Source organism: Heterodontus francisci, chromosome 30 (assembly GCF_036365525.1).
Source record: "Heterodontus francisci isolate sHetFra1 chromosome 30, sHetFra1.hap1, whole genome shotgun sequence".
Taxonomy (NCBI): Eukaryota; Metazoa; Chordata; class Chondrichthyes; order Heterodontiformes; family Heterodontidae; genus Heterodontus; species Heterodontus francisci.
Genome location: NC_090400.1, coordinates 49,484,480 through 49,499,467, shown reverse-complemented (window position 1 = coordinate 49,499,467; position 14,988 = coordinate 49,484,480). Strand labels below are relative to the sequence as shown.

General features: G+C 41.0%; 1 protein-coding gene across 4 annotated transcripts in view; it reads left to right on the top strand.

The window, feature by feature from the left end:
• The window catches only part of LOC137346757 (BTB/POZ domain-containing adapter for CUL3-mediated RhoA degradation protein 2), a 31,082-nt gene extending 20,929 nt beyond the window's left edge, over positions 1–10,153 (top strand). For 3 of the 4 annotated variants that reach the window (XM_068010544.1, XM_068010542.1, XM_068010543.1), the window contains exons 5-8: positions 412–501; positions 621–673; positions 1,928–2,123; positions 2,706–6,469. In XM_068010544.1, coding sequence (XP_067866645.1) covers positions 412–501; positions 621–673; positions 1,928–2,123; positions 2,706–2,942 — 576 coding nt within the window. In that variant the 3' untranslated portion in view covers positions 2,943–6,469. Of the gene's footprint in view, positions 1–411; positions 502–620; positions 674–1,927; positions 2,124–2,705; positions 6,470–7,465 lie in introns of those variants that run through there. The other variant, XM_068010545.1, reaches the window with a different exon arrangement.
• Positions 10,154–14,988: the final 4,835 nt, after the last annotated feature.

Below are 14,988 nucleotides of genomic sequence, written 5' to 3'. Positions count from 1 at the left end.
GAGTTTTAAAAGTTGGCTATAAACTTTCACTAGGAACAAAGTAAAGGGTCACATTGCTGAAAAATCTCAAGTAACATAATTAAAATTCTCTTTTGTGATGGTTGCAGAACCAGGGAGTTGATGAGACTATGCAGTTGGGCATACCCTGCTGCTAGTGAAATACTGAGCAGTGCACCACACATGACCTAGGAATAAAACAGAACAATTCCCTTCACTGTCTCTTCTGTAGGAATATTTTCCACATTTTCAATACTCGGCGTAAGTTGAGTTGCGAATACTATAGCAACCGCATGCCATTCTGTCTCGAGTTGTTTCTAAAGTACAGTTGTGTGGGGGGAAAAAAGTTTAGTGTTTATTTCCATTCATTGGTGACTTTTTTCACCTCTGCATTAATGATTTGATTTTCTTCAGGAAAAGAATGAATGCTGTGAAGTTGCGTGCACAATCCCCATGATCACTTCTCCTAAGGAGGAAGAACGATTAATTGAAACATGTGCCAAGGTCACGAGACTCTTGCATGTCTTTTTTTTTCTGTAATGGAGAAACTTTTCTCAGATTTACTACTACATTCTCCATACATGTCTTACTAAAAGCTAACTGCCTTTATTCTTTGCTAACAGCCGGTTGTGAAGCTGCTACACAACAGGAGCAACAACAAGTATTCCTATACTAGGTACAATGCTGCTTGTAATTCATGTTGAGCTCTGTCATGTTTGATTTGTGTAGCCTTATCAGCTTATGTTTTTTTTTTATTAATTTGAATCATATCCAATGCTGTTTTCAGGAATGCGTGATAAAAAGGTGGGTCAGATTGTTGGGGTAGGGTGAGACAAGAAAGGAGATTCAATGTAAGGTTTAGTCTGCTCATTAAGATTTACTGCTTGAGGGCATTAAATTCTAACAACTTGGAAAAGGAGCAGAACAACTTTTCAGTAAGCATCTACCTTGCTGCTTCTCTAGCAATACCACTCCCCAATGACTGGCTATCAGTGATGCGATTTACCAGCCAGCATGAGTGACATGGTGATGGGCTTTGATGTTCAGTTCCAAAACTAAATATTTACAATATTTTTCTTCTTACATGAGCACAAACAGAATAACAATGAACTCAAATATGACTTGGTAAAGGACACTGGAACATAACACTATTAAAATCAAAGAACTGCACCATAGTCATAGTCTTTTTCATAGCTCCCTTTCTCTTGTGTGAAAGAAACATAAAGTTGGATGAAAAGAAGCCATTCTCTCTGGTCGAAGAATGTCCAAACGATGGTCTGTAGGCCACATGAAGCCTGTAGCCCTGGTAATTTATGTTTCTTTTTATTTTCTGTTTGAGTTTTATGTATTTGCAAGTTTGGGAAGGTCTGTTCTAAGTGCTGTTGCCTCATTGGTGAGTAAATCCTAAATCAGAACAGATCTGTTTGTATTCACGGTTTGAGATGTATCCAAGCTGATTGGAATATTGATTTAAACTTTGTATGTGGCCCAAGAGTCTCTGTGGTATGCATCTAAGCAACCCACAAAAGTAAAAGTCTTGCACAGACTGCTATTGTATTCAAACTTACCCAGCATGCAACTACATTTCGAAAAGTCCTAATGTTTTTGCTTCTCAAATTACATGCATAAAAGTTTAGATTAGATTGTAATCATGCACATGGTCAATTTATAGTTTGTCCATTCTCCATTTTGAACAAAACCAAATTTCAAGGTTTAAACTCATTCAGAAGAGATGAGGTTTAGCATTATATATGAAATGGTACAAAAATAGACTTGCTTAAGTTATTGTAACTTAATGAAAATACTCTCCAAGCAACCCTTCAAAGATCTTTAAATGCCTACTGTAACCAAATCCTTCACACAACTACATCAGTGTTTCTGCACTGTTGCTAACAGCAGCTATTTAATACAGGGTGTTATGTTTTCTCAGCAACTCTGATGACAATTTGTTGAAGAACGTTGAACTGTTTGACAAGTTATCCCTGCGATTTAATGGAAGAGTGCTTTTTATGAAGGACGTCTTGGGAGATGAGATCTGCTGCTGGTCATTTTATGGGCAGGGCCGCAAGCTTGCTGAAGTTTGCTGTACTTCAATTGTATATGCAACAGAAAAGAAACAAACCAAGGTACATGAAAAATTGATTTTTGTGCCTGGTCTTCTGATTAGTTATTTCAAGTTATCTTCAGCGGTACTCCAATTTGCTATACCAGAATTCGGCAAGTCCTCTGTCTTGTTCAGGATAGAAGCCAAAGGACTTCTTTCCATTGAGTTAATCTGCTGTAACCGTGTGTGTCTTACCCTGGAGAGAGGGAGAGAGAAAAAGTACATAGCAGTGAATTACTTTACGGGATATTCTTTGACATCGTCATGTGACTGTCCTAGCTATTGGTATTGTTAGGCTTGCGAGCAGTCTTCTCCATGTCTTTAAAAAAAATTACCTTGGGGTTGGCATATGATATAGAGAAATTGTAAAGGATCTAGGTATTGCAAAGGATTCAAGCACTGTTCATTCACCTCAGATCTAGGTTCAACTCCAGGACAAACAGCTAAGATTAAAGTGTCTCCTCCGCTGACTGTCCTGAATGAGATTAATAATTTGAAATGTCTCCCCTTTTTACTCAGGCATGAAAGGAAATTTATGTATAATGTGCCAAATTCACCACCCGGCACTTTGCAACTTTAATTGTTGAGTTTTTCTTTTATACAGGTTGAGTTTCCAGAAGCACGAATTTATGAAGAGACATTAAATGTCTTGCTTTATGAAACTCCACGTGTACCCGATAATTTGTTGTTGGAGGCTACTAGTCGAACATCTGGTCAGGGATCACACAGTGAAGATGAAGAGGCATTAGAAGTTAGAGATCGTGTGCGCAGAATACATGTGAAAAGATACAGCTCCTATGATGACAGACCTCTTGGACACCAGCCTGCCTACAGAGACTAAAACTGTACCAAATTGATAGGTGTGAACAGTATTTACATTTTAAAAACACTTTTTTATCTACTAATGGTCATCAACATGCATATTATCCTGGAATATGAAGACAACTGACTGACTGTAGAAAGGAAACCTGTTTGCTTTCAAGGTTAATTTTCTTTAATTTGTTATAATGTTGATTTTCAGTCTTCTGGGGGAAAAAAAGCCTTATAAGTAGAGCTGAAATACTTGTCAAAAGTTGTGAATGAATTTGCCTTAACTCCATTGTCGATGATCTTTTGACTGATGTTTAGCATGGTTTCAGAAATCTGAAATCCAAGTTGATGCAACTTGTTACAGCACTGTGGCTAGCCTAGAGCAGTGGAGATGAAGTTTGACACCAATGCCATTGATTTGACATTCTGATGTGACTATGCACTTCCCACAGAGGGGGCGAAAAATCACAGATTCATTTCCAGATTATTGCTGCATGTCTTCTGATTCAGACCACTGGGGCTTGGGATCAGGTACCCCTCTACCCTTTTTGTCTACCCTGTTGCTTTATAGCTTTGGGGGTAAATAAAGGGATTAGACCCTCAAAAATATCAGAAGTGCAAGTGAGTGTCCAAGCCCAGGTGTCTGCTAATTTCATACTTGTTTTGCTCCCATTTCTCTTCTGTATGGATTAATATTGTACCACATAATGCAATTACTTCCTGAACCATTGTGGGTGCCTTAGTTCACACCTATCAGTTCATCAAAGTAGTCTTAGTCATGCATTTTTGTATTCAATTTTTTGGGTGGAGGAAGAGAAAACAGTAAGGGCAGTTTTCATTTCATTACCCCTCCTGTCTCAAAGGTATCCTTCAAAGTCAATTACCTCTGCACCTTAGCATTCCAGACACCTATCATAGTAATTGTAAATTGTTGTATGGTACAGCAAAGGCCCGTTTATAATCTATCCAAAATCCTAGTGTTTCAATACATCCCACCTTTGTTACAGGTCTTGCTGAACTGTGGTTCCCAACTCCTTAGTATGATATGACATTTGTTTCTTGTGTGTAGTGGAATATATTTTTGTGGTTTTAATGGCATCTCCCCAAGGGTTTTTTTAAATGTGAAGCAGTGACAGTATGGGATGGTGATTCATATTTTCTTCCTTTATAATAATGGAAACACAGATTTGCAGGTTAAAATATGTTGACTAGACCAAAATGTTAATTTTCTATTGTGTGCTGGTCATTGTTTCTTTGAGTGTGTGCACCTGGGATGGAAATCTTAACACTACTGTAGAGTGTTTAGGTCAGAATAGCAATGTGCCTAACATTTGCTTTAAACTGAGCTTAAATTATGTTTGTGAAACAAATTGAACATAATTTATCTTTAAAATAAATTGTATATAAATAACATGAGTAGCTCGAGCGATTGAAAGTTTGACTTTCAATGGGGAAGGTTTTGTGGGTTGATGTTTGAGAACTGCCTGTTGCTGAAAGTGTAATCCTGCCTTGCACCTTGGCTGCCTTCAGGTAAGGGGTGAAATAACTAGCATAATTCATCTTTTCCCTGCCCTGAATTGCACCACCTGCAGGCCAAATATAGAGCAGATTTGACTAGTACTAAATAAAGATCCTAGCTGATGAGAGATTCAAGAGCAAGAGTGCACACCGAATCTGGAGTCAAACTCTTTCACTCCGAATGAGTAGGGTGATTTCTCCTCCTTCGCTCCCTTCCAATACAACTTTCTGCTTCACCAAGAACTGAATGTGAGGTGCATTTCTCCTTTTAATGGGATACATTATCATGTTACAAGATTTTGTCAGAAGCAAACATGCCCACAAGGGGAATCATCCTCCTGTGGCTGAGACATAGTGGCCTAGAAATTGGATCGCAGCTGAATCGGGGGACATGCATAGTGAGGCCATCGGCAGGACCACTGCAAATTGGTCCATAGGCCTCATTAGGAAAGTATCTGTGAACTGTGGGGCCTAGTAATGGCCCCTGAGGCTCTTGACGAGAGAGCAAGAAAAATTGGCAGGTGGGGTGGGGGGGTGGTGACCAGGGTCTTTGAGCCTTTGATTTTAATGTGGGGTGATGGAGCACTCTTTCTCCATAATAAGGCAAGTGAAAAAACATGACTTACCATTTGGGTGGCAACCTCCAGCGATTGCTTTTAAGAGTCGCTGATTTGTCTGCTGATTATCTGAAAAACTGATTATCACAAATCAGTGGGCCTATTGCCAGTTTCAGGTGTGCACCCCAACCAATATGGTGGGTGACACATTTTTCACATAGAATAAGTGCATGTGCACATTTCGCACCTGTAAAACTGAAGCAGCGTGATCGAATTTCTTGGCCAGTGGCAACTTCCATGTTATCTCAATACCGTCTGAACAGCTGTACTTATATTTAAGGCTGAGTGGGCTTTCTAGCCAGCCTCCCTATATGTTGGATAATGTGTTAACTGTTTGCTAGGTAATCCATGAACTCAGTAAATCACTCATAGCAACAGTGGTGTGTAATGTCCAAAGTTTCACCTCTTTAATAAAAATTCCTTGTGATTTATTTAAGAATCATCTCAAAAATGCAAAAACGGCACTTATGCCAAACCACCTTCTAAATGGCTTGAGCATCATCCTCTTACCACCTCAAATGTAATAAATGAGAGTAGATCCAAGGTGGGGAGTTACAATCACATGGTATAAACATTTTCTTTAGAAAGGGTGATTTTCCTGTGCTTCAACAATAAGCAGTTTGGCATTTTTAACACTTTTTTACAAACTGGTTTCAATAGTTTACATTTTGGTCGTCTTAACAGAATGTTAGGTATGTCACCATCCAATAAATGAGTCTAGATTTTCAGGATTTAACTGATCTCTAACCTCCTGCTGCTGGAAGTGAAATATCCCAGCATTTCAAAGTTGGAGCCTAAGAAGGTACACATTACTAAACTAAACACCAATGCTGCAGTACTTTAATTAATGAGACTATGCCAAAGTTTGGCATGACGGGTAAAATAAAAACAATTGAGAAAAAGGAAAAATCTGTTTTGTTTAAACAATCCTAATGTTGAATTCTAAATATCAATTTTTTCACAATTTGATCACAAATATATAGGTGAGTGTCTATTTACAATCAGATCCTGTATGAATTTCCAAGTCCTTTTGTATTCATGAAAAAGCCACATAAATACTGCAGTGATTGAGGTGCAACTGTGGATACTATTCTCATGTTAAATATTTCAATTAAGCTGTGAAATGGTTGGTTTAGTTCTGGTTGCTGAATGCTTACAGTGAGCCCAGTTGGTTAACTAACACTGGAATACTCAACTGAAAAACCACTATCTGTAAATGAAACTGCTCAGAATTCTTGACGCTGTGATGGATTGTTTCCCACAAAGTTGCCGTATCGCACACGTTGAAAATAAACGTTTAAAATAAGTAGCATTAATAAGGAATTACTTTCTAGGACTGTAGTCTCTTTCAACCAGTGCTGCTTTTTAAATACTGTATTAAAAATTGAAATGTTTACTAACCTCAAAATAAAATGTTTGTTCAGCCTGGTCTTTTTTTTTTTACCCACAATTCTGTTGGTAATCTGACATCCCTGTAAATTTCAACAATTAAGCACTATCCAGTTATTCGCTTAATTCAGGATTCGCTGAAATAAAAACAGCAAGATCATCTTTGATCTGTAAAGGTGTGTAAATAATGTGTATGCATTCATGGTAGGGGATGCTAATGCTATGTATTGGCAGCTAGTGTCATAACTGAGCATTTCAGTCAAGTTTAGGACCATCAGAGGTGTTCCGCAAAGCAGTCACCCAATCTGCATTTGGTCTCCCCAATGTAGAGGAGACCACGTAATGAGCAGCGAATACAGTGTACTAAATTGAAAGTACAAGTCACTGCTTCACCTGAAAGGAGTATTTGGGGCCTTGGATAGTGAGGAGGTAAATGGGCAGGTATTACACTTACTGCAATTGCAGGGTAAGGTGCTGTGGGAAGGGGACGAGGGTGTCGCGGAGGTAACAATCCCTTCGGAATGCTGACCGGGGAAGGGAGGGGAAGATACGTTTGGTAGTGTCATCACACTGGATGTGACGGAGGATGATCCTTTGGATGTGGAGGCTGGTGGAGTGGAAAGTGAGGACAAGGGGAACCCTGTCACGGTTCTGGGAGGGAGGGGAAGGGGTGAGGATAGAGGTGTGGGAAATAGGCCGGACACGTTTGAGGGCCCTATCGACCACAGTGGGGGGGAATCCTCAGTTGAGGAAAAAGGAAGACATATCAGAGGATGTTAAAATTGATCTGTTGTTGGACCGAGAGCCAGTAATGTACAACAACAGGTGATCAGTGAACAAAATTTGTAACAAGTTAAGATATTGGCAGCGGAGTTTTGGATAAGCACAAGTTTTGCAGGGTATTTAAGATGGAAGATGGGCTGGCCAAAGACAAAAATCGGAACAGTGGGGCAAGAATGCAAAAGATTTCTAGACTTTATTAGTTCTGTGCTGCATTGACCTTTCTTGAAAAGTTTTGTTTTTATTCCAGGACTGTAATATCTGAAAATTTGGCCTTGCCCTCCACTGACCACTAGAAGATCCTGCAGTATGTTATGAATGACTTTATCTATATTTTTACTGTATGAGTTTCAAAAAGACTAGATTATTTCACAAAGAAACTGGCAGCCCAGTTGAGTTGGGTGAGTTTTTTTAAGTCACTAGCTGCTCAATTAATACTTGAGGTGTGTGAATCAAATATTCTAATAATTTTTGAGTATATGTAATGGTTGTGTTATCTAAACTGTATATGTATATTAGAGACAATTATTTCAACATATTTTCTGCTCTGCTCTTGGAATTCAGTAGACAAAAATAATTGCAAACAAATCTAGTAGATTAAAAACTTTGTAAAATTGATCTTCAAAATCTTTAGAAGTATCTGAGGAGAAAACATCTTTTGGCAGTCGATGTATTCACCTGGAGAATAGTTATCCAATCATTTCAATATCTTCAAAACTTTTGAAGGTGGAATGAAATTACTAGCTGTTCACCAAATATTTATGTTGCCAATGTATGACTGTTTGTTATGAAGGAGCCTACTGCCATAAAATGTTGTTTTAGCAAACTCCAGAAGACAACTATTTTTAGTATGTTCAAGGTCCATGTTATTCAGTATTTAGCCACTAGAAGGTGTGCATTAGCTGGCTGAACTGACTTGCTTCCAACTTCCTTTGCTCTTGTCCCTTTCCATGAGGGAATGCCTCAAGATCCACTCAACACACTTTGCGAATACAATTGAAAGAGGAATATTGTTATAGTTGTTACTTAGTGCATGCACTTTCTGTCTGTACCTGGCCTTACTATGTGAATCAGTTTACTTGCTGATAGATTGGAGAAGTGCTTATTAGGCATGTGCAAAGAGCATGACATCTAGTTCAGACCATATTATGACATTGTGTTGCACTATTATATAATTTGATATTGGGCAGTACATCAGAACTTCAAAATGTCAGACATACAGTCTTTGCTTACAGGAGTGCATACCATGGTCCATGACACAAAATTTACAACAGTATCCAAGAAAGTTTGTTCTGATTGCCTTTGGATATTTCCAGATATAGGTGACTGCAGGAGGTATGTGTGTATGTAGCTGTGGAGAAAGAAATAGAGTTATCATTTCAGGTTAATGATTTGTCAATGGCCCACATATTGGAGGTCTGCTGAAAGGGATTGGCAGGCAGCTTACCGTAACAAGGGAAGCACAGGCCCAATGTATTCCTTGACTTAATTCACTACTAAGATAGACCAAAAACAAGGGTAGATAGCCCGCTAACAAGGACTGAGACCTCATTTATTAATTTCTTGTTTGTAGGGAGGGAACTGAAGTTGGTTGAAGTGGTGTTGGCTGCAGTTTTATAATGTAAATTTTTGTGCTTGCTTCATAGTGATTATAATTGCACTGCAGCTAATGCAAATCAACACAGTGCATGACTACCTCCCAATGGTGGTCTCACACTACTTGATTAAATGTCATTTGAACAGCTTTATGTAGGAATTACATCACACATTATGTCTATGCAAAATCAAAATCGCTCTTCGTTGGCACTAAATATGAACTTTAACTGACAGATGTCAACTGATTACCCACCCTGTAAATGTATACAAACATACAAAGAAATAACAGGAAAAGGCTACTCAGTCCATCCATAGTCCAACCAGCTTGTCTCATCCAAACAAGATACAACCTACATGTGCTATTAACCACCCACTACCACCACTACTCCCACCCCCACTTACAACCAGCATCAGGCAAGCACTTAGAAGAGGCAAAATTAAGAGAGAGATCTCAAAGACAATCTAAGCAAACTCCAGGAGTCTGCAATAATTCCTATCACTAATTACAGCTACACTTCACCTTTCAAGAACTTGAGTTAGTCTTGACTCTGAGCTCATTCAGCACCCTTTTGAAGAGTCTGCTGATTCTCTGTAAAAGGAAACGCTCCCTGGCTTCTAACCTAATTTTTCATTTTGTTAATTCTACAAGAATGTCCATTAATTCTCCTTTGGTTACCGAGCTCGAAAACATGATTTTACCAAACCTCAATTATATGAGTTTGAAGTCTACATTTCTCCAATTGAAAAAGCCCCAGCTCTTATCCTAGCGGAAACAGGGAAGAGGTATCATTCTAGCGACCTTCCTCCGGACTTCCCCGGCGGCCTCCGTCCATGACCCTGCTGGTTTGTAATTAATATTCTCTATGTAATTCCGAGTTTTACAGTCAGTGTTGAAAGTTGCTTTGATGCCATCCGCCTGGCATCACCAGCAGCTGCAGCAAGAAACCACAGGGATTAACAGCTTTGAATCTGTGCCAAGGAAGCAGTAAAACAATAATTTGGAAGCGGGTCCGACTTGGCTCGTAGACATTGTTATGTTCGGACCATGAATTAAATATAATAGGAAATAATTGACAAATGATATGGTGCTTTGAGGAGTTGACTACTCTGGATATATGACTTGCCAATGAGCAATCGTGTCAATCACAGGCCTTTGAGGAGCGCTGTCCTTTTACTGCAGAGTGAACTCTGCCACATATGTTTTTTTTCGGAGGAGGTTGCGGGGGGTGAGGGGATTGAAGTAGGAAAAGTACCTGAAGAAACTAGGTTTCTGTTCCAATTTTTTTCACCTCAGCAAAACATGGGCAGTTTGAAGTGCAGTTTACCTGTTCATCGTCCCCTTTACAAGCAAAATTGCAACCTAAAGGTTACAGGCACATCGTGTTAACCGTACATTCAAAATGTGAAATAAATGATTTGTACAGGAATGACTAATTCACTATCTGGCTTTCCTTCGCACATTGCACTGCGCGGCTGGAGCAGCAGCGACATTCGGTGTGAAAAAGATAGAAATTATTTTTTTGAGCTGTACTTTTTTCCTAAACGATGAGGCTGTTTGACCTCAGTTGGCTGTATTTTTACTCTACCCAGTAAAAGAATACACCGTTTACAAAAGCTGTTACTTTAGGGAAATGTGCACTGCCAGGATAATTGATCCGTGGGCATGGAACATAAACCACACACTGAACACTTCCAAAATAATCTGGTGTTGAAAAAATATATTGCTGTTTAAAATCAAAGAAGGAATCTCGAATGTATTCACATCCAGGAGGCCCCGGGACACTGTTTTATTCAACAATTTTATTATTCGAGTTCTCAGAGTTAACAGGTTTTAATCTAATTACAATATTCAAAAATGGAGTCAAGACAGCACTGTTTACTTTTGTCCATCCCCGAATGGCTGTGACCCTCTCCACATCTGCTGCCTTTCTCTCCAGCATTTTCTGGTTTTGTTTCAGATTTCCAGCAGCTGGAGGATTTTTCTTTTTGCTTTTCAACAACATGGTTGGCATCTTTCCATCTACAAAAGATGATGGACACACAGCAAACAATCCATTTAGGTGGGGTGTTTTCTCTTGGTGCACCTTTGCTGATGGCTGTGAAGCCAATCCTTGAGAGGTATGTTCTGTCACAAGTGCCACACGTGAAGCTGCCAAGTGAATCTGTGAGTTGTTTTTGACGTTGGCACCTTTTGTCAAGCTGCTGTAGCCACTGGTTGTCATGGTAGTGCATGCCAGTCCACAGGATGTGTCGCCATTTCCCTCCTTCGCCAGCTAGTGACTCCAAGGTGCAATAGTCGACATTTAGGGCCTTCATGTCACGCTTGCAAGCATCCTTGAAGCAGAGCTTTGAGCACCTCACTAGTCATCTGGTCCCAGCTACCTCACTGTACAGGAGGTCTTTGGATATGCAACTGTCTTCCATTCTTCCAACAACAACTTGTATTTATATAGCACCTTTAATGTAAGAAAATGTCCCAAGGCACGTCACAGGTGTGCTATCAAACAAAATATGAAACAGAGACACTAGGGCAGATGACTGAAAGCTTAGTCTTAATGGATGTCTTAAAGGAGAGAAGAAAGTTAGAGACTTTCCCAGACTTCTACTCAAACTATTTACCCAACATCCTGTATCAAAAGAATCTTATTCAAATCTGACCCACTGCAGCTCTTTCCATTGGTGAAAGTATGCGGCCTGTTAATTCCCACCTTTTCAGAGTGTGATGGAAACCACACCTGCCAAAATGACACATTAATTTCATCATATGGAACATTATTTTTGAACTGTTACTGGACTTGAAATAACTTGTTTAAAAGACCACAACAGTGGCTGGAAACATGGCTGCACATTTGCATTCTAAAAGACAGTTGCATGAAGAAGACAATGAAAGCACTCCCTGATTCAATTAGCCAGATGGGTTTTGTCAACAGTGATGATCAAGAGTCATTGAGCCAGCATTCCACCTCCCCCCCACTCAGAGTGTCTGGTAAGCTTGGTGGAATCCACAAATCTCGCAGGCAAGGCTGCTCCACACAAGGAGCTAGTCACATGACTAACCTGCTGGCCAACCTGGGTTTTTTTGGAATTGTGCCTATCACAGAAGAGTTTTCAAAGAGACTGCAACTGAACTTCAAGAAGAGAACATCTCGCTCTCTCTCTCACGCAAAGTTCCAGGGACCCACGGAAGTAACTTAAGCCTCAAGACTGAAGACCAGCCAAACAAGTTTTAAAGTGTGCACTAGGCCTCAACGAGAACTGCTAGACTTAACCTCAATCAAAGACTTTACATCCAACTCAAAACTAGTAACTGATTTCCATCTACTACTTCAAACCTTCCCCCCTTTAATTCTTTCTCCACTTCTGTTTCTATTTGTATGTGTGTTTATTGTGTATGCATGCTAACGTGGTCGCGCCACATATTTTTAGTAGTTTTAACTGAGTTAGAGTTTTAAGGTTAATAAACTTACACCTTTCTTGTTTAAATCTGAGAAAACTGTCTGGTTGACTTCTTTACCATTACAATTAGAGAGCAGTGAGCAAGGACTCATTGAGGGGAAGCTAAAAACACGGTATTTTAAAAATTAAACCCTGTTACAGCCAAATCAAGAAAAGGCTGAGAGGGGAACCCTAGACCCCTGCCTCACATGGTCGTAACAATAGAATTATAGAATGGATGGTGGCCATTTCAGCCTGTCGAGTCCGTGCTGGTTCTCTGCAAGAGCAATTTAGCTAGTCCCACATCTCCACCTTTTCTCCTGTAGTCCTGCAATTTGTTTCTCTTCAGGTGCTTATCCAATTCCCTTTTGAAAGCCATGATTGAATTTGCTTCCACCACCCTCTCAGGCAGTGCATTTCAGATTGTAACCACTGGCAATGTAAAAATGGACTTTCCTTATGTTCACATTGGTTCTTTTAAATCTGTGTCCTTTCGCTCTCGATCCTTCTGCCAATGGGAACAGTTTCTCTCTATCTACTCTGTCCAGACCCTTCATAATTTTCAATACCTCTGTCAAATCTTCTCTCAATCTTCTCTTTCCCTAAGGAGAACAACCATAGCCTCTCCAATCTATCAACGTAACTGAGTTGAAACCATTCTTGTGAATCTTTTCTGCACCCAAACTAAAGCCTTCATAATAGACCTGCTGAGTATTTTCAGCGTTTCTTGTTTTTATTTCAGATTTCCAGCATCCGCATTATTTTGCTTTTAATTTACTAAAGCCTTCACATCCTTTCTAAAGTGTGGTACCCAGAATTGGACACAATACTCCAGCTGAGGCCGAACCAGTACTTTATAAAGGTTCGTTTATCCTTGTTTTGTACTCTGCCCAGCATCCTGTATGCCTTTTGATTCTGGCCTTTATTTAAATTCAAAAAAAATGTTTACACATCCAAGCTACAGCTTAGTGCGTTGCCTGTGGCCTGTAATGGGATAACCTGACCAACCTTCCTACTTCAAACCCCCCAAAATAACTGGTCATTCACTAGGCAGGTTTTCTCTGGGGTCACTATGTGTTTGTAACATTTTAAATTTATTTTCTCTGGCCCCTGTATGGTTAAAACATCCTGAATATACTATCTCCCTGGTTTTTGTTTCTGAATATACTATCTCCCTGGTTGCTAAGTGCTCACAATAGGGTAAATATGTTTCCTCTTGTCGCCCTGTGTTAGCAACACAGGAACTATATGACGTCCTGTGGCTGTGCAAACAATATCATACATACATCTCCTCTGGTCGTTCTAGCGAATTTGTAACAATTTACGATTTTATCTGAAATCTTGGAACAAGGGAAATCTTCACAAAAGCAAACAGAGATCAAAGGAATTCTTATCGAATGGTTTGTTTAAATGGGACTCTTGCTGTTGCTGTCTGGCTATACAACAGCACTGATTGGCCTTCAGAAATAATGCACAGGATGTGAAGTGTTTGGAGAGGTTTTGCAGAAGGTCGCTGTATAAATACATAAATAATAGCTTGCGTTTGTGTAACAGCTTCACAGAGACTTCATCAAAATTGAGGGGGCCAACGAGATAGGAGGAGTGGCCAAAAGCTTGGTCGGAGAGGTGGATTTTAAGTAGATTTTAAAAGACAGAGAGAGATGGAGAAGTGGGGTGATGGTGGGGGGTGGTGCTGTGATAGTGGGGGATGGTGGGAGGGGTGCTGAGGACTGATGGTGAGGGGTGATAGTGGGGGGCGGTGCTGTGATTGGGAGGTTGCTGAGCGGTGGTGGAGGGTGCTGCTGTGATGCTGAGGGGTGATGGTGGGGGGTGGTGGTGGGGGGGCGATGCTGAGGGGTGATGGTGTGGGGGCGGTGCTGAGGGGTGATGGTGGGGGAGGCGGTGCTGAGGGGTGATGGTGGTGGGGGGGGGGTGGTGAGGGGTGATGGTGGGGGGCGGTGCTGAGGGGTGATGATGGGGGAGGCGGTGCTGAGGGGTGATGATGGGGGAGGCGGTGCTGAGGGGTGATGGTGGGGGGGGCGGTGCTGAGGGGTGATGGTGGGGGAGGCGGTGCTGAGGGGTGATGGTGGGGGGGTGATGATGGGAGAGGCGGTGCTGAGGGGTGATGGTGGGGGGGTGATGATGGGAGAGGCGGTGCTGAGGGGTGATGGTGGGGGGGGTGGTGAGGGGTGATGGTGGGGGGGGGGGTGGTGGTGAGGGGTGATGGTGGGGGGGTGGGGTGGTGAGGGGTGATGGTGGTTACCAAAGAGGCAATTCCAGATTGGAGCAAAGCAAATTACAAAAGCTGAGAGTGGTTATTGGAATGGGGAAGGGGCTGGTTTACAGAGATGGGCTATTCATAGAATGGTTACAGCATAGAAGGAGAACATTCGGCCCGTTGTGTCTGTGCCGGCTGTCTGCAAGAGCAACATGAGTTGAATGATTTAAACACTCGGGTGAGAAATGCGTGTTGTTTTGCAGGAGTATAATAGTAGAATTCCTTCCTTCAGCTGTACACATTCCCGGTTAACAGTTTACAGCGTGCCCGCTCTGTAATCTATCCACCTCTCAGCTGACTGTATTTTTTGTTGTCTGACAGCACACAACTCATGTCAGCTCAGCGCAACTGTGACGATGAGAAACGGCCTCCAATGAACTCCAATTTGCGCCATTTCTCAACAGTTCGTGCTTTGACGTAACTAGGGCCCTTGTGATAACCCCCAGACAGATACACAAGCCTCT